Raw genomic sequence first — 27369 nt, forward strand, 5'->3', positions numbered from 1 at the left:
CCATGGTCCTTGCCGTCTTGCCTAGGATTCTCCATGTCATTTAGAAATGAACCTTGAGGACGATTGTTTAATACATTAACTAGTTGTCCTACTTGATTCTCTAAACTCCTCAACAAAGTTTATTGGCTTTGAAGGATGGCATCATTCGTAGCTATAGCATCCCTCAACAAGCTCTCAATGGAACTTGAGTTTTCATGAGGGTAGGTGTCAAAACTTGGCTCCACCTTGTTGTAATTGCCCTCCCAACCATGGTTGGTCATTGAGCAATCCCAATTCCACTTGTCATACTCCGCCATGTCTTCCAACATCCAATAGGCCTCATCCACAGATAGTTGGTAGAAAGTGGTGGTACCATCTCCCCTTTCCACCCAATTTCTTGTCGTGGCACATAACCCATTGAGAAAGACTTCAAGTTGACACTCTTTGGAGAAACCATGAGATGAGAACCTCATTAACAAAGCATTGTATCTCCACCATGCGCTATGTAAAGGTTCCAAGTCATGTTGAACAAAATTCAAGAGGACTTACTGATGTGACATCTCAAGTACCTCGTAAGAAAAACAAAGCTCAAAAACAAAAGTAAGAACAAAAGAAACTAAAAGCAAAAAAGAGTAAGAAAGTAACCAAATAATTCATAGAGCTAAATGATATCAATATCAACTAAAACTAAACGCCAATCCCCGGCAACGGCGCCAAAAACTTGTTGCGTGAAAACTCGTAAGTATACGAATCGCACAAGTAATAAAGTGTACAAGAGTACGGATATCGATCCCACAAGGATTGTGTTTAGCTTTCGTTAAATACCAATATTGATTAGCTTCTAGGATTGTTTTTTTTATATTTTTATAACAATAACAAGAATGTAATTCAATGGTGAAAATGAGCTAGGTCTGCTAACTTCCCCTTAATTGCAAGTCTGACTAAAATGTTACCTAGAATGCTGCAGCATTCACTACCCTTGTTAACAGAAACTCTGTTATTGCATAAAATTCTTCTGAATTAATTATGACTAAGGTTCCTTAAACTATTTTCAGCATATTCCTATGTGAATCCAACTTCCAGAATGCATATTTAAACTCAGGTTTCTTTAAGTTATGCAAGGTGAATAATATATTCCTATATCATCCACTAATCAACAACTAAGCAAGGTTATTGAACAAGCATCACTCATGTTAGATTCGATTAAAGCTAACCCTTCCAGTATTAATCTTAATCTTGTATCCTAAAATTGATGGCCAGTCAAGAATAGAAATAGGCATTAATACACATGAATGAACCGGAATAGTAAATTAATAACACCTCAGAAACACATTGTCAACGTTGCAATCTTTGTTCCATTAGCAAACCTAGCTAAAACAAATTAGTTCATCATGAGATTTACAGAATTCAAAGCTCCAGAATAAGCCATGGCTAAATTAGTAACTAAATACCAAAAGATAATTAAGCTAACAGAAAGAAGAAAGAGTTTCAGCTGGATTTGGGATTCCTCTTTGTCCGGCCTTGCTTCCTTCAACCTCCTGCTTTCTTTCATTCACGTCCTTGTATTCAGTTTTCTGGAGATAGGTACTCTATGTTTTCTGGAGAGGGGTGCTCTCTGTATTTTCTCTGTGTGTCCAGCCCCATAATACCTCCTTTTCTATTTCTTCTCTCTCCTCTTTTTTCTCTTTCCCCTGGCGGCTGCCTTTTGTTTTTTAGAAAGCATTTTTTTCTAGGGCAACACAAGGGCTGAAGTGTCACTGATGATGTGCACAGTGGACCCATTTGACACCTCCTCAGCCAGCTCACACGGATTCCTTTCTGCCTACTTTATCCAGCTAGTGCGCTGATGTCAATCAGCTGCCAGCTATTCCCAGAATGCTGCCTAGAATGCTGCAGCATTTTAGCCCAGCAATTTCCTGCAAGGTGCTCTCACAGCATTAGTCAGTTTTTTCACCTCATTTTCCTTCCAAATTACCAACTTTCACTTCAAGAGGTGCAACAATATGGAATTAAACCAAAGTAAGTGCAAACTTTACAAATCTAAATTAAAACACACAATAAACAAGAACCATCACTCAAGGACACGTAATTTTAAGCTATAAAACCAGTGGATAACTCTAATTTCTTAGAGTTATCATATTTGAATTTAAAATTTAAGTTTTGCTACAGTAAAAAGTTATCAGAAACAGTCACATTTAACTTTTTTACTACAGTAAAAAGCTCTTACATAAAGTCACATCTCAACTCGAATCAGCGAACTAATCGGGCCCTAAGTATTGTAAACTTTTCTTCTTATTTTTTAAATTTAAATTTTGATTTTATTTTAAAAAACAAAATCAGATCGAAGTAATAGGTTGGGCTTTTCAATAAAGGCATGGCGCGATGGTCACTACTCATTGGGCTGGGTGCACGGAGGCGGCGACTCTGCTAGCAGGGAGCGGCGGTGTTGAAAGGTGGCGTGGGCGTGGGTTACAGGGCAGAGATGCGCGATGATTCAGAAAAGAGACGAGATTAGTGCTGCACAACCCTGATCGTGGAAGGCAATTGCGCGATCTGTGGAAAGGTGGTAGGCCGTGACTACGGGTTGTGGTGGTGGGTCGACCGGTGTGAGGCTAAGGTGGCGGATCTACTATAGTGGTGACCAATGGTGGGTCTGATGTGTTTTTTATGTTTTTTATTTTTTTTTGTTTTGTTTTTAATTAGTCTTTAAATTTTATTTGATTTATGTGATTTCATATTAAGATTAATATGTTTTTAAATTAATAATTAAGGTTTATATTTTAAATTGTTTTTCTTACCCTTTTAATGGTATGTCACGTCAGCTTTTTGTTAAAATTATAGACGGAGTTGGATGAAGGAGGCAATTTGATCTATTTTTTTATATATCAAAGAGTGTTTTGATTCATTTTAAAAATTCAGGGGGCACTTTGAGGTATGGTACATAGTTCAAGGAGTATTTATGAAATAATCCTTTTAATTACTGATAGTTCATATTGTTTTAGCCGTTATAGTAATTTTGTAATGCATGTTCTAAAATTTTAACATGCTCCAAAGTTACAAAGCAGGGATTCTATTGAAGAAGTACTTTTTTAATTGGGAAAAATTGGTTCATTTAGTTCATAGATTTTGAAAAAAAAAAAATTAAATAAAAAATTAAATTTTATGAGAAAAAATATTGTATCAAAATGATTTAAACCGCAATTAAAACTTATAAAACAAACCCATGGTAAACAGTTAGATACTTGATGAAAGTTAGTAGAAATATTAGACATCATTAAAACAAAACTTGAAAGCATTTGTCCGAAATTTTATATATAATTGAGAATTAAGTGGGGAAATTTCTACTTTGTTAAAAAAGTATATTTGAATTTTCTCAAAAAAAAACATATTTTAATTCTCCAAAATATATATAAATATATATGACTATTATAAAAAAAAAGGTAAATTGCACGAATGATCCCTAAACTCTTTAAAAGGTGACAGTTTGATCCATAAACTTTTTTTTTGACGAAATAAACCCCAAACTATTTAAAATGATGCAATGTAGTCATTTCCGTCAGATGTCGTCCAAAAAGTGACGGCATAATAACCTAAAAGGGTGAACATTATGGTCTCTTACTTCTTTATGAGGTGATTTTTTTAGTCCCAATCGACTTTAATAGGTTAGGATTTTGTCCATATTTTTGAACGACATTTAACGCAAAAGGATTACATTGCACTCTTTTAAATAGTTTGGGGCTTATTTCGTAAAAAAGAAAAGTTTGGGGACCAAACAATCACCTTTTGATAAGTTTGGGGATCATTCGTGCCAATTACCCCAAAAAAATATTATAAGAGGAACTTTTCATTCTCTCTTCTTTTTGTGGTAGTTTTGGTTCGAAATACCTTCTTTTTTTTTTTCCTAAAAACACTTATCGGTCGCGTTTGGAACTCGTTCCAAATGATTCTGTTTTTTGTATGAAAATAGAAATGAAAACATTTTCAATCTTAGGCAAAAATCATTTTTAAAAATGTGTTTGGTAGTTTTATCAAGAGATTATTTTCAGTATAAGAAAAAACTAAAATTCTATTTGGTTATACATTTTTTAAAACATCTAATAGTATTTTAAATAATTATTAAATAAGAAAATAAAAATATTTCGTTCTTATATATGTAAAGAAATAACCCAATAGAATAATTATGTATATATCTCTCTCTGTTCAAGAAAGAAGAAAACGAAAATAAGAAATGAAAAACGACTCATTTTTCATTTCTCTCTTAATTCACATGAAACTAAAAAATTATTTTATTTCCGTTTTTTGTCTTTGATTGCTTCAAATGCTATCTTCTCCTTATTTTCATTTTTTCTTTTTTGAAAAATATGAAAAATGTTTTTGGAATCAATTCTAAACACGCTGGTCGTTTCACAGACAAAAAAAAAAAAGCTCATTGTTTCTATTCTGAAAATTATCTCGTTCATGTATCCTTTCGTACCAAACACATGTCGTGTAAGATATTAAAGGTTTTCTTTGTCGTTTAAGGGATACTTACATGTCATTTCTCCTGTCACATCTGTTGTTTGGGATTTAAAATTTTAAAAAAGTAATGTCGACTAGTAAAAAGTTAAGGGTCCATTTGACACGTATACTTGAAGTCATAATTCTGATTTTATTTCAGTGTTTTTTATCTTACAAAGAATTTGATTAAAAAAAAATTTCTCTCATAAAGGGTCCATTTGTTTCATATATTTAAACTCAAATCATTGATTCTGCTACAGTGTTTTCCTATCGTAAAAAATTTAAATTTCAAACGTTAACATAAAAAATTATGGTTAAGTATACCTTCTAAACAGACCCAAAGTTCCCGCTAATGAATGAGAGACACTTACTTGAATGTGTAAATCAAACGGACCCTAAGAAAACAGCATCCCCTTTGCTTGTGAATATTTGTAGTCGTTTAAATCATAAGACAATGTGTCGTTCTGTGTTCAAAGTTTATTGTCTAATATTAAGGAGTAAGAACATGGTTTTCTTTTGATAGTTTGTTGTTGTTTGACATGTTGTTTGTTTTTTCTTTTTCCAAAAAAAAAAATGTTTTTCATCTAAAAGTTTGTTGTCTTTGAAAAGTAACAACGACATGTAGTTCTAGTTTTCAATGTTGATGACGTTTATATACAACCCGACGTGTCGCTTCCAAATTTTGTTGTCGTTCAAGTCGTAAGCGATGAGTCGGTCCTTGCCTAGAGTTTCTTGTATTTTATGTCAAAGTAACGACATATCTTTCTTTCATTAATTTGTTGTCGTTGTCCTTATAAGCGACTTGTAGTTTGTAATTAGAGCACAAATACTTTTTTTTTTAATTTTTATTTTCTATTGGATATTTAAAGTCCTAACTCCTACATAATACAGATTATTTTCATATTAATAAGACTTCTATACCTTGGAACTTAAATATCAGTTTTAAATCGGTAGCATGAACTTATGCTTTATATAATTTAGGTTAAAAAACATTAATACCGCATTAACACATTAAACATTAATCCAACATTCAAATTTTCTATGTAAATTCAACTCAAATTTTCTTCGGTCCATAGCCTCTACTATTTTTCTTATTTCACTTTAATTAATTCTTATTAAGGGTAAAATGCCCAAGTCCCCACATTATCTAAATACAAGTATAATCACAAGCATGTTCTCCCTCCTCAAAGTCTAATAATTCTTACTTAAACCACCTTATTTTATAAATTATGACACGTACACTCTATACACCATTCAAACATCTTGGAGTTACTTTTCGCTCAAGAAAACTGCATAAAGATGGACTGATGGAGATACGCAAAACTAACTAAACCACAAAAGTGAAAAAAAAAGGGCAAATATGATAGGGAATTATAAACCATGGCAGACAAATAATAACCCTTTAAATCTTTTGATCTAAGAGTGGGGAAAAGAATACAAAAAAGAAACAAAGCAGAAGCTAGGACCAAGTATACACGCACAATTAAACTATAACACAATTCCAGTACACTCTTCTTCGTATTCTATACAATATGGACCAGAGAAACAGCATACCAATCGATTCACCAATCAAAATATATATTATTTATATATTCACAGATTTACATTAAAAAAAAAAAACGACACTAAAAAACTAAGTAAGATTGATGAAATGATCAAGTCATAACAACAGATCATCTCCAAAGAGGTAGAGAAGCCTCTCAACAGCCCAGCTGGGCTGCGATCTGGCAGCGGCCAAGCTCAGGCTTTGGGACTGTGAAGGGGTCAGAAAAGGCGCCCTGCAAAGCGGGCAAGTCTTGTGATGGTCATGGTCAAGCCATCTGTCAAGGCATTCTCTGTGGAAGACATGGCAGCAGTTCCTCAGTTCTCTAACCTCGTCGTTTGTCCTCAATCTGTTCAAGCACACAGCGCATGTGTCGTTGTCGTTTCGCAATCTCTCCGTGATGTCTCCGAAAGTTGTTAGGACTAAACTGTCTCTTATCAATTGTGTTGAAGGAGAAGAAGAAGGAGAAGAAGGGAAAGGAAGGTTTTCAGATTCCAAGAGATTTGAAGTAGTACTATTGTTGTTTCTATTTCTAAGTCTGAGTACCCATGACACAACCCATCTCATGATTGCAATTGCAAGAGCTGTTTTGTACAGCATGTGTGTTACAATCTCGCTTAAGGAAAGATCATCCACAAACAAACCCATTTGAGAAAAACCAATGATTATGCAAAAAAATAATAATAATAATAAAAATAATGAAAACAGAAAAAGCAAAATGAATTAGCAGAGAATAAGAGGAGGAGGAAGGAAGGAAAAGGGGAAGATTTCAAGAGCCTTTGGCTTCCTTATAAAGACTCAAAAAGTTGATGCTTACTCTAGTAGAAGGAATCTCTTTTTTGTTTGCCTTTTCATTTGTTGAGTTATTTTAGTCACAATAGTTGTGCATACTTCACCAATTGCCAAGAAGTGAGTGTCAATGACTCATCACTGGCTCCCATGTTTTGAAGGTGTGTGCGCCTACACGTCACATGGGCGGTGGCTCCATGGCTGTAAACTTTTCTTTTTCTTTTAATTTCTTTAATAATATATTTGCTTTATTTATTGTTTACTTAAAGGAAAAGCAACTGGGGTCTGCTGATCTTAAAAAGACTACACTATCTTTTTCCATTGTGGCTTTATTAGCGAACAATATATGGCAAATAACATCATTAGCACAATCCTCTAATCATGGCCAAAAAATATTTAAGCAAAAATTAGCATAATATCTACTCTCTCTCTCTCTCTCTCTCTCTCTCTCTCTCTCTACGCGCGCGTGTGTGTGTGTGTGCGCATATATGTTTAATAGATACAGAGAGAGAAAGAAAGATCTAGACCAAATTGTTTGGTTGAACAGAAAGGGTCCACCACATCACACCACAATCAGACAGGTTTACTTGCTTTTCATGGTACGTGAGCATGAGCCAATGGCAAGCGTGTTAATTCAATACCATCCTAGTCAGATCCCACAAATGCACCATCATTTCCATTACTTTATGAAAATAAAAGAAATTTCCAAGACAAAACCAATATCACTGTGGCTCAGACAATCATAAAAACACATGTATAAACATCATTGAACACGTCCTGCCCAACTTCCCCCTCCCTAGAAAGATAATTAAAAGAAAAAAAACTCGAAGAAAGATCGAGACTTATCCATGATTCTAGCATCATCGTCATCCACAGTAGCTCTGACCAGCTTTTGATATTTTCACAGCCTGCAAATTTTGAAACAAAAGGTGCTGACGATTACATTGACTGCTACATGGTCTAATTTCTTCGATTGGGAAGGAAAGCATATTGCATATGCGCATATGTTCAATCTTATCTGCACGAGCAAAGCTGATATAAAGAAAGCGTTTTTCTCCCCTTTTTTATTTTTATTATTTTTTATTATTTTCTTTTTTTTAAAGGGAACTACTGTAAAGTAAGGATATCTTTATTGTGACTCCCATGAATTTGTACCCGAGTGCTTTTAACTTTGATTCTTACATAATGCAAATGCATGTCAATCAGTTTTTCAAACATTTTCATAAGAGGAAACAGAAGAATTCCATAAGTAGCTTGAAGTTGCAAAGACCGTCAGCATGAGAACTCTCGGTTCTATAGCTGGCCAAACTGCTCATTCTGCTTCATCTTCTCTCGCATTTTATATTGCAAAGTAACAGGAGCACAGTCCAGTGGAGTTTCCCCTGAAGACGAGAAAACAAATTAGGCCTGACTAGCAGTAGCAGTGTTCGTTCTTCAATCTAGGAATCAACAAGTACATTCAACTAAACTCAAAGACAGAAAAATTAATATCTCCTTTCATCTATTTACACAACAGGCAAGAATCAACCCCCCTCTTCACAAGCTGGTTCCCATTGTGCCATGAATGTCCCCCGAACTCACTTTGTGAGCACGAGTTTAAAACTGAAGCTTTCCGCCAAACCTTACAATCTTTGGAAAGCAGGAAACTGTGACTTTTGTCATGTAGGTGTCCAAGAGGTGGTTCACCCTCAAAACTGGTGGCAACAAAAGGCCTGACCATTCTAACCAACACCCCATGAATAATGCCCTTGATAATTTTTGGATAACTAAAATCCGTAATAATTGCCTCCACTAGTCAACAACACAAACTATACTTTTTAAGAGGGTCAGGAATTGATTACCCTGAGCGTTCTTGTAGTACAGGCTGCCTCCACTGTCCATGAGTGTGAAAACTATCTCAGTTTGATTGAAAACTGCCGCCTACACCAAAATTAATCCGGAAATGAGTATCATATAATCAAATCAACGGAACTAAATAAGAGAACCCATTTTCAAATGTAGAAAAAGAGAGAGAAGTACCAGATGTAACAAAGACGACCCTTGCTTGTCATGGTAATTTGCATCCACACCCTGCCAACAACAGAGTGGATTAGCGTCCATTTTCAAACATTGATCTTATACAAAAATACTAAGTACCTGACTCAGAAGCTTCTTGACTGCAGCAGTGTCACCATTCTTTATCGCTTCTCTCAATCCCTAAACAGAGAACATATTAAATAAATAATCCAGAGCCACTAATTTCTTTCCATAAAATTGGAAATCCGTCAGTGCTTTAAGTAGACAATTCAAAAATTATACCTCCCCATTGGATTCGTAATTCATCTGAGAATTATCTGAGGTGCCATTGTACGCTTGACCACGATTGAACAAAGAACTAAAAATAGCAGAATGGAAGGTATAACAGAGTGTAAGAGATCGTACACAATATGGGATCAAGCTCACTTTGGTGTGTATCAATGAATATCCAATTATAAGAAAATACATATAGAATTTTGGTAACCCCTTTCTTGTACAGTATGAATACTAGGAAAATGATTTAAAGAAAAAAAAAGGAACGTTCGTGATCCCAGTCTGGATTTCAAAAAGAATGTCCTATAGCAACCTTTTATTCCGTGAAAAAAAAATAAAAAAAGAAAAAACCTTCTTAACTCAAGTCAGGATTGCTAAGAGTAGCAGTCTTTGAGAACCCAAACTAAAAACTATACAATAAAATACTACTTCATAATTTATATGAATAAAAGATGAGAACGAGTCATGCATAATTCAGATTCTATAATCATTCAGTATATCAGGAAGAGCCAGAGACATCAGAAGTAGCAGAGGCCACCTACCTAGGCTTGCTATTCGAAGTTGAACCTTTATTCTTGAAAGCGGTTTCACTTTTCTTTGGTTTTGGATTTGACTGTGGGACAGAGGTGGATAAGGGCTTCTTCTGCCACAAAACGAAACTAATCTGTGAGATGCAGGCATGGCTCAGTAGATACATCGATAGAAACTGTAAATTTTATACCTGGACGGGAAGTTCATCCACGGATGGGGCTGGAGCTTCACAGATGCATAGAGGCATTCCACACTTACACTCTACAACACCCGACACAGGTTGATATTCTGCAGTTGGCTCAGTTTTCATTTTTACATCATCGTCGATGGTTAAACTAGAAACCCCATCTGTTACAGAATCAGCTTCCCTTATAGAAGCTCGTATGTTGTCTTTCCCAGGTCTACCCAAAAAAAAAAAAAAAAAAAAAAACTCATAACTTTTGAAGCAAAATGGTATGTACGAAAAAGAAAATAAACAAGAAACAAGAAAAGGAAAAAGAAGATGGCAAAAAAAGCTAAAGGCTGCCAGCAAAGTTCTAAGACATCTTCCCAAAGCACATCTCATTTCTTAACCAAGATAGATACTTAGAATAAAACCGGCACCTCATAGTGAGTAGGAAGTAACAAAACAAGAGGTGATAATGCAGTCTCCTTCTGCAACTATGTCGTTTCTTTCAACTTTTTGTTTATTTTCCATTTCAATATCATTTTCCAGTGACGGAGAATAGGAAAAAAGACACGCTACAGTAGTTGAGATGCCATGAATCTCCACGAGATTAAAAAGACTTTGATCCTTGGCACGTCTCTAGAGATAGGAATTGAACTCTAAAAAAATTGGCAGCTTAAATAAGATACTTCTATGCAGATAAAGCGAATAGTTTGGTGACTAAGAAAGCCGTGAATCCTGATAAAAATCATATGGAGCTGGATCATTTACCTTGAGGAGTCATTAAAACAATCGGCACAAACTCTGACAGGCGAGTGAATGCCAAATTGTGGTAGAGCCTGAATACGTGATGGGAACATGATTACTCAATGGAATTCATGTATCCGTAAAATCAACATGAAATCAGTAAAATTTTTAGAAACCAAGAATGTAGGGCGGGACGTTAGGATAAGAAACCTTTACCATTTGATTTGAGGAATGTTCATGGCACAATGTCCTGCCACAACATCGACAATGATGCTGCAAAAACAAATCCAAATGAGGCAAATAAACTTGGCCATGATGACAGAGTTCAGTGCCCAAAGTTAGACTATTATTAACAAGAAAAACCGTACAAGTGACTTGTAACCATTTTTTTAAGAAACAAAACTTTATTGAAAATAAAACCGGCACAATTGAAGAGAACAAGGAGTCCCCACATTTACAAAAGAAAGAAAAGAAAAAATAAACTGAGCATCAAAACATTATAAAACCTAACAAAATTCCATAACATCTTTGATCTAGCCAATTAAAAATAATCAAAGAAAAAGAAAACTCTTTAAAGGCTTTGTCAGTAAAAGCCCATGTTAACTTATGACTTGAATGAAAGATAAAAAAAAAATGAAAAGAACAACTCAAGCAGAATACTATATTAACTGCATTTCCTATGTAAAGGATCTTATGAAGCTCAAAAATGACTGCTGATCTGTTATGACCGCCCGGATTTCAAACATCCTGGGAAACCTTTAAAGAACTAGTGGGAGTTAAGCCCATAAAAAACAAGACGATGAATCAACACTGTCAATCTAAAAGTGTGATCTCCTAAAAAATGACCTCCTACAAGCTCACACACCCAACATCCAGGACAAATTACCAACTTCAATCCATCAATGAGGTCAAAATCAACACATTGATCCTCATCCTCTTACTTGAATCCTGAGCCCGCTCCATTATCCCACCAAGAAAAATGCCCAAGATTTTCTCCTCTAAAAATTCCTATAACAAAAGTTAGTTTCTTGGAGCTTAACCACGCCCAGTAAAATCCCCAATATAGAATCTAAGAAATCATCATCAAGAACAACGAGGACTTTAGATTGACTCTTGAAATAATCCCAATTGGTCAAAATTCAAACTTTTCTGCGAGTCAGAAAATCACAAAGCACGAAACAGGAAATCACTGGACTTTGAATTAAGTCGAATTCATGAATATTCGCATGAAATAATGTATGAAATTATGAACGGAGATGAGATTGGGGTTGAGGATTACCCGTCGCCGGAAGGTGTTGAAGCTGCATTTGCAGACGTCGCAGCGCGCTGCTTCTTGGAAAGGAGGAGGCTCCATATCGCATATAGATATAGATTTGTGTGTGTATATATTATATATTTATGTGTGTATATAGAAATTGAATTTATATTTGTTTCCGATCCAATCGAGGTATTTATATGTTTGTGGGTGTTGATTGATTGGGTTTCGGGATCAACCGATGTTTGGGAAATCTGAAGATGATCGTCTCCGATTGTAGTCTTTTATTTTTTTAATTTTTAATTCCTAATTATATATGTATATTATTTCTTCTTCTTTTTTTTTTTTTTTTAGTGGCAACCGTGATTCCAAACTCTTTGAAAGTTTGATCCTTGTTCTTTTAACAAAATAAATCCCAACTCTCTAATCATGACAATCTAACGTTTTCATTTGCCACCCCTTCCCCCATAAATTTTCCTACTTATAGTATTCTTATGAAAATTTTCAAAACATTACAAATATGCCCTAAATTTTAACTTTTAAGCATCTCATATTTCTAACATAAATTACTAACTAAGTAAATAATCAATGAAATTACTGTAAGTTCACAATTTTGTAGATTATAAGCCTTAAAAAGTGAATTAACTCAATTAAAAATTGATTCATTTAGATTAAAAAGACATACAAATAATTAAATGAATATAAATTAATTATGATATTATTTTAATTTAGAACTTTGGTTTTGCTCAACTCTTTATTAGAAAAAATTTCTGACTCCGCACTAATCACAGCTTACAAGTGAAAAGTTTGATAACTTATATGTATCTCTTAGAATTTAGGCCAAGAGAAGGGGTTATAAATGAATATTTCTACAAATTAATGCTATCAAACTGATTGGTGGCAGTAGTCTCGGGATTGGCTGAGCCACGACGGCTTGATCTGGTTGCACTTGTCGCTGATGTCAACGATGGTGGCACAGCAGGAGGAGTCGATTGTCCGGTTAAACTGCTGGTGGCCGACGATCTTTTTGATGCATGGCGTTAGGCGCTTGAAATCAGGACAAGACTGCGGCGGCGGCAGAAGAGACGACGGTTTCGGCGAATTGGCAGCGGCAGAAGAGACGACGGTTTCGGCGAATTGGCAGCGGCCATTTCCGGGAAGCGGCAATGTTTCTCGCCTTTGTAGAACAAGAGACGAATACCGGGGGGACATTCGCTGATGATAATCTATGAACAACAACAACAATAATAATAATAATTGTCGTTCCTATGAATCTATGTTTTTGAATTTGAACGCACACTAGCAACGGATAATAACTCTTTTTTGAAATATACTTGAATCTTTTTTATAATGTATACGTCTCTTTTTATTGTTAGGGCTTGTCGCTAATAGCGGCACTTGTAAATAGAAATTTAGATCATGTTTATTCCATTAATTTAAATTTAAAATTTAAGTTTTATTATAATAAAAAATTTTCAGAAATAGTTACATATATTTTTTTTATTATAATAAAAAATTCTCATATAAAATTACATCTTAACTCAAATTAAAAATTTAAATCAGTGAATTAAACAGACTCTTAAAGTATTTGATCAAACGCTTATAAAATTTGATTAAGTAAGGGTCTTTTTTGTTTTTGTTTTTGTTTTTGTTTTTTTTGCCTTTAATGTTTGTACTTTGTTGTTTTCCTGCAAAAAAAAAAAAAAAAAAAAAAAAAGCCCAAGGACGAAAGGATATGATTATACGAGTGATGAAGAATATATTCAAGTGAAAGAACAATTAAATTTTTAATAGTCTCGACTTGACTATATATGTTAATTTGAATATATTTATCATTTTTCTTTTTAAAAAAATATATATGTATCATTTTTTTAAGCGTGATACAAATTTTGAAAGGATGAATTATGAATGCTATATGAAAAGTTTTCTTTTGCTTGAACATTGAAATATGATTAGTTTCGATACAGAAAAGATTCCTAAAAAAAAGAAAAAAGAAAAAAGAAAAATCGACACCGAGGTCTTATCAATGATGAAGATAATAAAAACTTAGAGAGCTACATAGATCTCTTATCTATAAGAATAGAGGATAAGTGTACAAAAATTGTACTTCAACCTCATCAATCCAATGGTTCAAACTTATTCATTTTTCACTTAGATTAGATTTAATGGTTTAACTTTAATCCATTTGGCTTATTTATCTTCTCACACCTCACACCCTACACTCTCACACTCTCACGCCACACCTTTTTTTTTAATTTATCTTAATAAATGATTATATAGAGAGTAGATTATGCACTTGTTTCTTCAACCATTTTTGTGATTCTATATAATATAACATTGTTGATTTTCGTTCACCATCATAATTTTTTTATGTATTTCCAATTTCATAACTTTTTCTAAAGAGTTTATATTTTCATTTTACAAATTGATATTATTTTTTAATTTGAAAACAATCATTGGTTTTTTTTTTTCCTACTAAAGTCATGGGTTAATTATATTTATTTATGTTCGTATTTCTATACTTAATGAAGAGGTAAATGTCATACAAGTTCAACTTCACGTTAAATTATAAATATTTATTTATATATTTTCATGATAATTGTATTGAAATTTTATTGTTAATCATACTCAATAATTTGCTAACAGGGAACGTGCCTAAGGCTCGTTCCTCACACTAGTATAGGGAGAAGATTTTTAATCAAAACTCCATCGAGTAAAGAGCTACAACTGAATAGAGAATAAGGCCCATCACTGTTATTCTAAAGGGATGTTTGTTTCATGTATCCGTCGAATCATGATTCATGATTCTCTACAGTGTTTTTCTCTCATAAAAAATTTAAATTTTAAAAATTAGAATCATGAATCATGACTCTGAATCCATAAACCAAACAGGCTCTAAACTATTCTCACCTTCCTTTCTATTTCTGTTTAAAAAGGGGCAGAGTTAGAGTTAGAAATTTTGCATCGGATGAGTTTTCTCTATAGTCATATTTCTCATTATATAGTTATGCATTTTAAAATTATATTAACTTATAATAAAAATAGAATATAAATTCTTTAAAAATTTAGACCAAAATGAATGGTTTCATGATAAAACTCAAACCAAATTCTTAACATATTGCCAACTGAATCCAAAAGTAATAAATAACATAAAAGTGAAAAAAGTTTAAAAAGGTCAAAATATAAACTTAAAGTATCCTTACTTATTTATTTCTAATAGCTTCAATTTTTATTGTTTGGTTGCACATTAATATGAAACGGAAGAGGGGTGAGGAGTACTTCTCCCGTCCCCACCCCGCCATGAATCAGGGACTAGATTTTGTCCTCATGTCCATTCCCATCTCCAATAATTGTCCCCCATTCCTGCCTCGTTTAGGGTGAGGTTCTGTCTTCATGGGGAGTATTGCTATCCTTATAAAATAAAATAGTGCAATCAATGCGATCGCAACAAATATACAAAACCTAATTAAAACAACAAAAGCTATATCATTAAAACAACTAATCAATTCATGGTTGAAAGTATAATTAGTGATAATTCTACACTTAATTCCACCGTATAAAGTGATGAGTTCTAACCCCTGTCCTCAGGTTAAAATAAAAAATCAATTCACGAGTCATGGGACGTATTGAACTTAACGCTTAGAGGTTAAATATGAACTTAAAATTACAATAGAAAGCCGCAACATGTTGGTCTTAGGTACTTCAACAAAAAAATAAACAAATGTTGGTCTTGGGTGAAAGTTCCCGCTTTCTATATTTCACTCATCTGCTGTTGTGGCCGCAGGCTGATCAAATGAAAAGCTCTAGTATTTCTTTATTTGCGCTCCACTAGCTGTTTTACGTTAAGTAATACGTGGAATTACTCTCGATATAACAGTAAAAACAATACAGGTAGGCGGATCGACTCATCAAATTTCTCATGAAATAAGATCGACAAAAGAAATTTCAAATTAGCATATGTTGTTAAAGGGAGTGGCGATGCCATAAATAAAAAGGAAGACACTCATAATAAATAGGGCCTTTTAACTTTCTCTTCATGATCTTACTTTTGATTTGTGATCATAAAAGTCAATTTATGAATATTACCTTAATCAACATAGTACTCATGTATATTTCTATTACATTTTTAATCTTCAAATACAAACACTACATCAGAATTTGAAAGCTACGAAAATTGCAGTATTCAGAAAGTCCATAATGAATATTCACTTATGTCTTTGTTATTAAATTTTTTTTTTTCCATAAATTGAGCCCAACTCATGTGAATCGTTCAGGAAAATGTCTTTTTTGTTTTTTTTGTTTTTTTAAGAATTAGAAACATTCAACCAATCATACGTTATAAACATTCAATCGTTACAGGAGTCTGATAGCGGGGGGCTTAATCATCTGTCTAATTATCAGTTTGTAACGTAGAACATGCCCATGTGGAAATTAATAGCGAGAAATATACATATATTTAAAACAATCTATTCAGCCAAAACAATACTCAATTATAAGGTTTAACATATCAATTGCAAATAAAACTCAAACTATCTCACTATGTATAACCTCAAGAAAATAAAATCCCATAATCTAGAAAAACCTATACGAATATGTAGCGGAAATAAATGAACTATTGAACACGAAGCAAAATTCCTAAATAGCTAAATCATATGGCAAACAAAACAACAAACTAAGGGATGGAGCATTGTTGTCGGAGCCAGTAAGGGTAGAAAAGATCCGTCAATTGCTGAGACAATTGGCTGAAGCAATCCTCGCCCCAACTGGACATGGAGGAGCAGCAAGCCGGTCCGATTCCCCCTCTATTAATGTCGAAGAATCCGGACATGATTTCGTTAATGCAAGACGGCACGGTGTCAAGGAAAGACCAACAATCATTTGCACCTACTTGTGGAGGAGGCAGAACAGATGATGGTGGTGGTGGGGGCAGCGGGGATGGCTGACTTTGCTCGGGATGTTGGCAGTAGGGTACGGATGCAGGCCAAACTTCAGACCAAGGGGTACCTTCCCCAACGGGGCAGGGCTCGGTGGCGTACGCGTTGAGGATGGCGCAGCAAGTGGAATTTATCGGACTGCGCTTATCTTTTTCGTGGCCGACATATTGGGGCATGCATTCCAAATATGCATTACGAGTAGGAATATCGGAGCAAACACTCGAAGCCTGAGGCTGCGGCGGCGTCGGTGGTTGTGACGGCTCAGTCGGCTTTGGGAATTTTGGAAAATCAAAGAAATAAAGTATTCTCCTAGACGGGGGTTTGGCGGTGGCTCCATCGCCATAAGATTGGCGGCAGTAGTCGCGGGGTTTGGTGAACCACGGCCACGTGATGTCGCTGCACTTGTCGCCGATATCAACGATGGTGGCACAGCAGGAAGAGCCGATTGTCCGGTTAAATATACGGTGGCCGACGATCTCTTTGATGCACGGCGGTAAGCGCTTGAGATCGGGACAAGCCTGCGGCGGCGGCGGCAGAGGAGACGAGGATTTCGGTGGAGTTGCGGCAATGATTTGCGCGAGGCGGCAATATTTCGCGCCTTTGTAGAACGAGCGAGGCAGGTGGCGGGGACATTCGCCGGTGGCGTGGAGAATGGCGGCGCAGCAGGATGAGGAGTTGTTGATGGGCTCATTTTGGCGGATGTGGCTGAATATTTCGCCGACGCATGGCTTGATGCGGCGGCGATGATCAGAGCAACTCACTTGAGAGTTGACATTGCCGTTGGAAGGCTGTGCCGCAGTGACAGCAGCACGCAATGCGAAGAAGAAGAGAACCAAGATTGAAAGCTTCTTCATGTTTGTTAATTGTTGGCTAATAAACTGCGATCCTTCGCTTTTGCTAAGTTATGCGGAGAAGGCTTGTTTTGAGTGCACTTATATAAGGCACAACAAGCAGGAAAAGATAGGAAGATAGCGGCTCCGTTTGGTTTTTAAGTTCGAATATAAATTTAAATTTTAGGAGACAAAATAATTAAGTTGAACTTATAATAAAACAAACATATGGAACGAGTATTGTTTCGTAATCGTATATATCTCCACACGTTGAATATTGTAAGCCAGCTTTATCTCTTTTTTGTTTTTTAAAGTTCTTCTACATATTTTGTATTTTTTTTTAATATTTTCAAATCTTATTTTATTTTCTTTAAAGCTGGTTGGTAAGTAAAAGGAATAGGCTAAGGTAAATCAAACGGCACTTCTTCATCTTGTGGATAATTATTAGAAAGTAAAAGTTAATATCCTAAGGTAATTAAGTGTAATCTTATAAGGTTCTAAGGTGTATGTGAGATAATTGCGTTCTATTAGTCATAATTAATTGATACTCTTTTTTTCCATTTTTTTCCACCATAAACTTCTTATAAGATAACAACTTTTTAATTCTTAAATTGTTATGTAACGTCACTTGTTAGGTCCAACTTTTCATTTTTACTTCTTATAGTTAATCTATTTATTGCTTATATAGTTTAAATTTGTGACTATAATGATGATATAATAATAATAAGGATAAATTACACAGTTGCCTCTTAAACTATAGCCCCTGTCACAAAATGCTCCGAAACCTTAATTTTAGTTTTTTTTCTCTCTTTAAACTTTAGTACTTCTTGTAAACTTTTCCCATGTTTTAAATTCTCAATGGAAAATGTCATGTAAAAATATAAAAATTAACAAAAAGAACCGCTTATATTAAGATTTTAAATATAAACAATACATATTATACAAATAATGAGTGTTGTTTGAATAACTTAGTAAACACGTTAATTCCTTTTCATGCAGTTACATGAAAGTACACTTACACAGTAAGAGTATCATTTTTTTTTACTATACCTGACTTTCTCCTTAATTTTCTTGACCTAGGGACCTTTCCAGGTTCACAAATGGCAGCCAACAGTAATAACATAAGTAAAAATTTAATAAAGGGGAAGATTTGGTAAGAGTTACTGAAGTTCAGGGGAGAAAAGCTAAAATTAAATTTCATAGGGTATTTTGTGTCAAAACCTATAGTTCGATGTACAACCATGTAATTTGTAATAATCACCCTCTTGAGTCTATAGCTAAGAAGGATATAGCTTTTGAATTTTAATCACTAAAATCGTATTGATAATATAGCTCCCGTTTGGTTCGCTTATTTGAATTTTGTTGGTTTGATGTTTTTGATTTAAACAGAAAAATTCAAACTATGTGGTTTAAATTGTAGTTTGAATTGACGTTTAGATTTGTAGTTAAAGTTTTAATTTGAACATGGAATAAAATTTGAATTTGTGTTTGGTAGGTGTGAAAAATAGAAATAATATTGGGCACTTTTTACTATTTAAAAGTGATTTGAACGGTTGAACTTGAAGGGTGAGCTAAACTCTAAGTTGAGCCGTTTAATTCAGTTCAAATGAGGAATATAATTCAAACTGCATGCTTACCAAACGTCAGTTTAAACTATGCTCACTATTCAAACCGAGTTGAACTAAACTAAACTAGTGAAACAAATAGGGCATAGTATTTTTTATGTATTGCGGGTAATATTAGTGGTGTCAATAAATGTGCACTTATTTGTTTCACTAATTTAGTTCTGTTCAACTCAGTTTGAATAGTGACCACAGTTTGAACTTGCGTTTGGTAAGCATGCAGTTTGAATTATATTCTCCATTTGAACTGAGTTAAATGATCAAACTTAGAGTTTAGCTCCCCCCTCAAGCTTAACTATTCAAACCATTTTTTAACAGTAAAAAGTGTTCACCCTCTTTGTTTTTCACACCTGTCAAACACAAATTCAAATTTTATTCCCTATTCAAATTAAAGCTTTAATTACACATCGAAACGTCAATTTAAACTACAATTTAAACCACACAGTTTGAATTTTTCTGTTCAAATCAAAAGGTTTAAATAAATAAAATTCAAACCAACAAACCAAACAGGGATAAATTTTCAAATTCCAAATTTTTGGACTGCAACAACAGACAACACAACAAAACAAATGTGAAAAAATATCTTTCAGAAAAGAAAACAAAAATTTAAAAAAAAACAAAATAGTTAAATTTAAGAAACTCCATGAATTTGGTTAGCATTTTAGAAAAAAATATATCTCAGAAAAGAAAACAAAAATTAAAAAACAAAAGAGCTAAATTTAAGAAAGTCTATGCACTTGGTTATCATTTAAAGTTGTATTAAATTTAGTCCATGAACTATATAAATATGTCAAAATTAGTCCCCGTGTTAAATAATATGAACAAAAATAATTGTACCAATTTTTGTCCCTGAACTAATGAATTTAGCGTAGTATGCCCCTTTATGAATAAATACATAAAAAATGCATTAAACATGGTCAACCATGTTCCAAGCCATTTTTATGTAGTTTTCTTTAATTCTTTCAAACAAAATGATATTAGAAAAAAACACACATTTGATTATCTTATTCTACTTTTATGTTTTCTTAAATCAAGAAAACAATTTCTTGTTTAGAAGTAGAGGCTGGCTTGAACTTATGGTTTTTTTTTTTTTTTAAAAGAATAAAATGAAATGGAATTTAAATTTGATGTTTGGTTGAATTTATAAAAAAAGAATGACTATTCACCCATTTTAGATGAATCATCATTCTTTCTTTATATGAGAAGAATAGTCATTCTAACCTCTTTTTCTTTTTTTTCATAATATAGTTACAATAATATAATAATATGATAATAATATTATTAACTAGTTAAATATTATATAATAATATAATTCCAATAAAATAATTATCTTAACCATTTTAATGATATTATTATATAGTATCTTATCTAATAATAGTTATATTATATTATATTACATTTTATATCTTATAGTAATTATATTGATGTGTAAAATATTAATTATATTACGATATTAATTATATTGTAAGTGTTATATATATAACATAAGGGTAATTTTATCAACATTATTTTAAATAGTATAACACCTAATTAAGAGAATGTAAACAATTAACACGAAATTAAAATGCGTGTACAACGTTGAGAATGTAAAAAAATAGTTTATAGTTGTAATAAGGTTAAAGTAGAAGGTATAAAAAATAATAATAATAACATTCGAATATAATTAAAAAAGGTTTGGCTGTAGCACCTCACGTGAAGGTAACAAATTTTGATAGCAGGAAAAAGGGGAGAAAAAAAAAACAAATTAGTATTTGATAATAAATTATTTATTTTCCTTTTGCCCTTAAGCGGTAGTTAGCTATTCAAATAATTTTTTATTTGTGATAAAAAAAATATGCATGCTCCATTCCATAATATTTTTAAAATTATAACCAAACAAACGAATTAATTTTTTTTTTTCATTTTATTTCATTACCATTCGTATTCTCACTACTATTACTATTACCATTCTTTACTGCAACTAAATACACCTTTAGAATTTTGATGAGATTATAGGTGGAGGTTGGTGTTGGGATTTTGATAGAATTGGGATTAGAGGGGTTGGGTTCAAGGTCTAGACCAGGGTGGTTAGGACTAAATCAAAACCATAATTGATATAAATCGTAGCCTCTTCCCAATCACAACCCTAACCGCGGCTCGTCCCTTGGTCTCGATCCCGACCTTAACTCTAATTCTAACCCTAACTCAATCACAACCTTAATCTCAGTCTCGATTTTAAAGACAACAAAAATTGAGAACACAAGTTTTTAATTTTTTTTAAAACAATTCCTTAATTTTCTTTTCTATTTTTTTGAAAGGAGATTAATTTAAAATACACATAAAAAATTAATAGTAGCAATTATCTGAAATATAAACTAACTACTTTGGTTTAAAAAGAAGAGATAAAAAATATTTAAAAAATATAAGTTGAAATCGAGTCGAAGACACAGATACTTAGGCCATGTTTGGTAGCTTTGTGTTGTATTGTATTGTATAAGGAGTATTGTATTTTGTTGTATTATTATAATACAATACAATATTTGGTGTCATGATGTATTATATAAAGGGTCAAAATGTAAAATTAATAATATTAGGGTCAAATGTAAATTTTGAAAAGTTTTGGGATTGAAATATAAATTTTGAAAAGTTTTAGGGTCAAAATGAAATTGTATAAAAGTTTTAGGGTCAAAGTGTAATTTTCAAAAGTTTTAGGGTTAAAATACAATTTTATAAAAGTTTTAGGGTCACAACGTAATTTTTAATAAATATAAATTTGCATAATGCCTTATAAATTTTTCAATGTCAACCCAGCCCTGACTTTTAGACGTGCCCGACCCTGACCTTTAGCCATGCCCAATCCCGGACATGAATCATTGATTCACTATGAAATAATATAATACAATACGTAAAATATGAGTTATATTCAATAATACGACATAGATCATATTAATTTACCATCCGTATTAGTTTATATAATACGATGGTCATATTAAATATTGTATTATTATATAATATGATGCTTTAATCCGGTAAAACAAACATATTCTTAGTGTTTATTTATTTAAGAGGACAACAAAATATTACACATCTTTTAGCTCGTGAACTAAATTTGGTACAATTTGCTATGTCTATCATTGTTCTTCATCATCTATTTATTTAATAAAAAGAATAATTTTGATACATTTATGTTGTTCAGGGGCTAAATTGGACATAACTTTCAACATAAGTACAACTTCTAGAGAGAAAAAAAAGCTTTGCGACTTTTTCACGGTTAAATTTGGAATTTTATAACCTTAAAAAATCAAAACTCTCAAAATGTGTTAAGTATTTATTTGATTGGAAAACTTATTTAAACATTTTAAATTTCTTATTAAATTTTATAGTTAAATGATATTTAAAATAACATTTTATGCAAATGACCCTTCGGGAGTTTCAAAACTTTGAAGGGTATTTTAGAATCTAACTTTAGAAATACGGTTATTGATAATGGAAAGGGTGTTTTGGGTAGTTTATCATAAAAAAATATATGTTATTGTAGAGTCAATTTGCCTTATTAATAATCTAATATAATATAACATTGCTTTATTAAAGAAAAGAAAGAAAACTTATAGGGTTTTCAACTCTCTCTCTCACCCGCACGAACCAAAAAAAAAAAAAAAAGAATGACGGCCGGAGTTTTGGGGCTGTTTTGCGCGCGCCGTCGGGCTTCCGGCTATGAAACTTGGTACTTCGACTCGCCTAGTCGTGAGTTTCTATATGTGGTGGCGATGTATAATGTGGTGGCTTTGTTTGGGTAGATCTAAATCAGTTTGGAGCTTCGAAACTGAAGGAATAAACTTCGTTTCCAGGCAAGTTTGTCGTTTAGTGGCTGAGATCTCTTGGCCGGCCATCTCCCTCAACGGCCCATTGGCCGGTTGCCCTTCACCGGAGGCTTCTAACGGAGGTGGTCGGAGGTTTTTTCTGTTTTTTTATGTAATTTTCTTGTTTATAATAAGGAAGGTGGTATCCCCACCTGACCCTCGTTTGTTTTGCTGTATGTTGTTAGTTTTTAATAGTCAACTTAATGTAGTTTGTATGTCTCATGACAAAGTTTTCTTGAGCTGGCTAGAAATTTTTCTATACCATGTAGATGTCTCCTCTTTGTAGAGTTTGGCGATATGTCCATCCAGTGCTCGAAAGCTTATTTTGATGGGAGACGTTTCTTCAATTCAAGCTTTATGCGTGTTCATTGTTAGTGTGCCGAGATGTTTTTATGTTTTCAAGTCTTAGGCGTGTGTCTGTCTCTCTAATAAGTCATTAATATTGTACTGAGATGACTGTTTATTAATTTTTAATTAAATGCAATTTCCTTTTTAAATTTAAAAAAAAAAAGAAAGAAAAATCGTTACAGGGGCCATCTAAAGATCACAAAAAAAACGTGAGAAAATAAAAAGTGGTCCCACATTTGAGGTTGTCATCATTGTTGTTTCACATAAATCTTTTAAAATAAATTGTGGTGGGAAGCATCTAGTGCGACTCCATTGTTTAGAAGAAATAGAAATAGACAACCTTGCTTAAAAATAAAAATAAAAATAAAAACAAAAACAAAAATTGCTTAAATTAATATTATAACGATATTTTATTAAACTAAAACCGTGAAATAGTTGTAACCATCTGGTGTTTGTTAATTTGCCTTCTCCGTCTCTCCTCTTACGAAGCTCAGCTCAATCTCTCTCTCTCTCTCCAGCTCCGTGTATTTTCTCGTCTGCAAATGGAGAAGGATTTTGGATCTGACTCCGATGATGTAAAGCTTGAAGAGGAAAAGCCTAAAATCTCTGAACAAGAAGAACCAGAAATAGAAAGCGGTGGAGAAGAAGAAGGGCAGGTCAAACATTATTCCAAGTCAACTTGCCAGAATTTGTCCAACACCAGGTAATTTAATTTCCTCGTATGTGTGAAAACTGCTAGCTGGAAATTTCAGGATCATAACGAAGGTTGGATTTTTTTTTTTTGGGACTGAGAAATTTGGATTTTCTTTCTTTTTATGCTGTTGAGAACAGATTTGCGTTATCAATTTTATGTCTAGAACTGGTCAGGTTAAAAGAATTTTTGTAGTATTTTAATGATTTGTGAAAAGGGTTCTCTTTGAATGGGTTTTTGTTGGGAATTTGGGGATTTTTTTCCCCCTTGTTTGTTGTTTTGGGCGATATTTTTGGTGCTCGGAATTTTGGAAAACAAAGGAAAGAAAGGAATTCGGGAGGCGTTTTGTAGAACCCAATTACCATGTGCCACTTCGTTTAGAATTGAGTAAAGTCTTGTTCTAGATTTGTCAATCTACAGTGCAAAAAGTGTCCTTTTTCTTTTGTTGAAATTTTTATTTATATTAACTTTTTTTTTAATGAAATTTATTTAGGTCAACTTAAGCATCAAGAAGTAGTTATTTCTTTTAGACATCTTGAATTTGCTACGGATCTTGGGGTTCTATTCTGCTTCTTGTGGGTCAATCCCGGTTGAAAGCTTCTCCATTCTATTTAGTAAAGTTTATGATATTGTCCTTGTGGGGAATCCATGTACTATGATGTATGATTCTCTTGTTTAATTCCACAACATTGTAGGTGTAGTTACAATATCTTACTTAGTCCCAAACCAAGCCCATAAAATTGTCAAGCATTCCGTACTATTTTGTTTGTTCCAACAAATTTACTTCATTATTGCAGTAGCAGAGTTGTTGAATATCTTGTAGCGTCGCTTTTGGTTATGATCTACTTGTTTGATTCTGCCGCAACAATCCGCAAAGTCACCTTGTTCTACTTTCTCGCCCAACCAAAACCCAATAGAAAGCTGATTTACTTCTAGATTTATGATTAGCAAAAAAGCCCTAATGGGCTTTTGTCTATTTGTTAGATCTTACTTGAAGAAAATTAAGCATTGGGTGGGGTGTGATGAGATAAGGAGTTTTTTTGTCGGGGCTGACACGAAATTCTGGTTTCTTGTTTTTTGATGTTTGAGACCCGAAATGATGCCAACATCTGCTTCAACCACTACAGTTCCTGCTGGGGCTCAGCTTACCATCTTTTATGGTGGGAGTGTTAAGGTGTTTGATGGAATTTCTGAAGAAAAGGTTTTCCTTCTAAACTGTGAATTCACAATTTCCATCCGAATTCACTCCATGTCTATTATGTGTTTTATGTTCGTTATCTGTTTCTTTTTCCTGTAAATAGGTCAAAGAAATTCTACGCATAGCTGCTGCCGCTGCCACCATCAAGTCTGGTGATGCGAAGACTATTGAGGCAGACAATGCCTCCAGCACCCCGCTTCAGGCAAGGTCGCCTGCCCTGCAAAATACTGCAGCTGCAATGGGTTCACTGTTGGCCCAGCTATGCCCTACTCCGAAGAGCACCCTTTGCAAGATGCAAGCTGGTAATAAATTGCACCACTAAACTAAAATCATGGAATATGGTTGTAATGATGCATAACAATATGTTATATTTCTTTTTAGCAAAAGTTGTTAAAGATGGATTCATGACTTCCGCTATCCTTTTTGTTGGTTTTCTTTAGAATTTCCAATTGCTAGAAGGCACTCCCTGCAGCGGTTCTTGGAAAAGCGACGGGACAGGTACCACATGAAAACACTGCCATGGAACCTCTCCTAATTTGAACGTGCACCATACACTTTGTATTTTTAATTGGAGGCGGTTCACCAAGTTGCAATTAGTATATAATAAAAAGCTGCCTATCACATGATCTATTCTATATTTATCATTACCATATGCTGATCAATGCAAGCTCTTGTGATGTTTAATCTTAGAAGTAAGTCAACCTCTAATTCATATATCATTTTGTGTTTCTTTCTTGCAGGCTGGTTAACAAGAACCCATATCCTTCTTCACCAGCAATGAAAGTAGAAAATGACATGCAAAGTTAACCTCCGCCGTAAAACTTCAGATTGCTTCAAAGAACATGTTCAGGAATCAGGAGGAATATTAACCACTTCTTACTTCCATCTTGCTTGGACTAGTTACACAAAGTCTTCACTAGATCATGGGGAACTTTTTAATATTGTAAAAATATATATCTATATATATCGACCTTGTGACATTTATCAAAAAGTAGTCACCTGCTTGTAGTGATGATTGACGTGCTTTGTGACTTTATGTGGCGTCATACATATAATATCCTAAATATGTCTCGTGGTCATAGTTCTTGAGATTTGTTAATGTTTTTGTCTTTTACATCTGCATTATCGTTTTAAGCCATCTGAATTTATTTGTACAATTGATAATTCTGCTACCACTTATTGTCGTATTCAGTTCAAACTTGAACGAATGACCAAAAAGTTTGGTCTGGCAGTGCTTCTCTTGCTTCCTTGGTTGACTAATATACCCCTTTTACTTGTGATCGAAGTGAAATACTGGATTTTAGATGACGAAATGGAATCACAAAATGGCCGACCTATCATATGACAGCTTGTCGGAAGAGTTACTCGATAATTGTTTAATAAAGATTAGAAAGATTATTGGCAATACTTTTGTAAATGCTCTGTTTTTGCTGACAATGAAGTAAAGTATTGCCATTCAAAAAGCGTCTTCTCGAATCACTTTTGAGGGAAATCGGGAGCTAGGAAGAGGCTTTGAGTCTACAACAACGCAAGACTGAATTATACTCCAAAAAAGGGTTCGGATCGATAAAAACAACATCTTACAAAATAAGTCTACACAGCATTAGAAGTCTACAAGCCATAACACTGATTACAAAATCCAGCATATATGGTTTGGAATTTAAGAACTTTTAAGAAGTCACTGCTATCAGCTAACATACAACATTGAACATTATGCACCTTTTCAGTGAGCACTGCGCAGGATCCCGTGCAAGTAGCCACCAGTCATTACAAGCGAGACGAGGGAAACGACACCTGCTGGAAATATCTTCCCCGAACTCTTGAAACGAGAACCCATCACTCCTAGCAGTGCAGCAGACAAGCCTGGAAAAACGGGGATGATGAAAGAAATTAAAGTAAATTCCAAATCTCTTTGTAATGAAATATACTGAACAGCAACTATTATATTTACTTCATGGACATCAAAATCCAGTGGCTAGTTGTTTGAGCTTTATACTTCAGTAGCAAATATGACAAACATTTAACTCCAATTATCACCAAACAAAGAAGAGAACTTGAGACAATTCTGCCAAAAACAAATTCACCGGAAACAGGAAATTGAAAACCGCTCT

General features: G+C 33.8%; 4 protein-coding genes across 5 annotated transcripts in view; 1 reads left to right on the forward strand and 3 right to left on the reverse strand.

The window, feature by feature from the left end:
* Positions 1–5862: 5862 nt before the first annotated feature.
* Positions 5863–6776, reverse strand: LOC21402516 (E3 ubiquitin-protein ligase ATL4). Its single transcript, XM_010108797.2, has one exon. The coding sequence runs from the start codon at positions 6665–6667 to the stop codon at positions 6137–6139; it is 531 nt and encodes a 176-aa protein (XP_010107099.1). The 5' UTR covers positions 6668–6776; the 3' UTR covers positions 5863–6136.
* Positions 6777–7414: 638 nt separating this feature from the next.
* LOC21402517 (hepatocyte growth factor-regulated tyrosine kinase substrate) lies at positions 7415–12292 on the reverse strand. 2 transcript variants are annotated; one of them, XM_024172719.1, is made up of 10 exons: positions 11821–12292; positions 10758–10814; positions 10566–10633; positions 9819–10029; positions 9640–9737; positions 9107–9182; positions 8945–9004; positions 8828–8878; positions 8650–8728; positions 7415–8190 (listed from the first exon to the last, which is right to left on the reverse strand). In XM_024172719.1, exons 1-10 carry the CDS (start codon positions 11893–11895, stop codon positions 8102–8104), a joined length of 864 nt encoding a protein of 287 aa, XP_024028487.1. In that variant the 5' UTR covers positions 11896–12292; the 3' UTR covers positions 7415–8101. The 2 variants fall into 2 exon arrangements, with proteins under 2 accessions (XP_024028487.1, XP_024028486.1); XM_024172718.1 differs by having other exon boundaries at positions 9640–9740; positions 11821–12263.
* Positions 12293–23747: 11455 nt separating this feature from the next.
* On the forward strand, positions 23748–26347 carry LOC21402520 (protein TIFY 3B). The gene is made up of 5 exons (XM_024172702.1): positions 23748–24072; positions 25150–25261; positions 25362–25560; positions 25699–25756; positions 25999–26347. The coding sequence occupies exons 1-5, from the start codon at positions 23912–23914 to the stop codon at positions 26063–26065; spliced, it is 597 nt and encodes a 198-aa protein (XP_024028470.1). The 5' UTR covers positions 23748–23911; the 3' UTR covers positions 26066–26347.
* A 430-nt stretch (positions 26348–26777) lies between these two features.
* The window catches only part of LOC21402521 (protein FATTY ACID EXPORT 2, chloroplastic), a 2474-nt gene continuing 1882 nt past the window's right edge, over positions 26778–27369 (reverse strand). Inside the window, exon 3 of the mRNA XM_010108802.2 lies at positions 26778–27121. Coding sequence (XP_010107104.1) covers positions 26982–27121 — 140 coding nt within the window. The 3' untranslated portion in view covers positions 26778–26981. The remainder of the gene's footprint in view (positions 27122–27369) is intronic.

This window comes from Morus notabilis, unplaced genomic scaffold, assembly GCF_000414095.1.
Source record: "Morus notabilis unplaced genomic scaffold, ASM41409v2 Scaffold1303, whole genome shotgun sequence".
In the NCBI taxonomy this organism is placed as follows: Eukaryota; Viridiplantae; Streptophyta; class Magnoliopsida; order Rosales; family Moraceae; genus Morus; species Morus notabilis.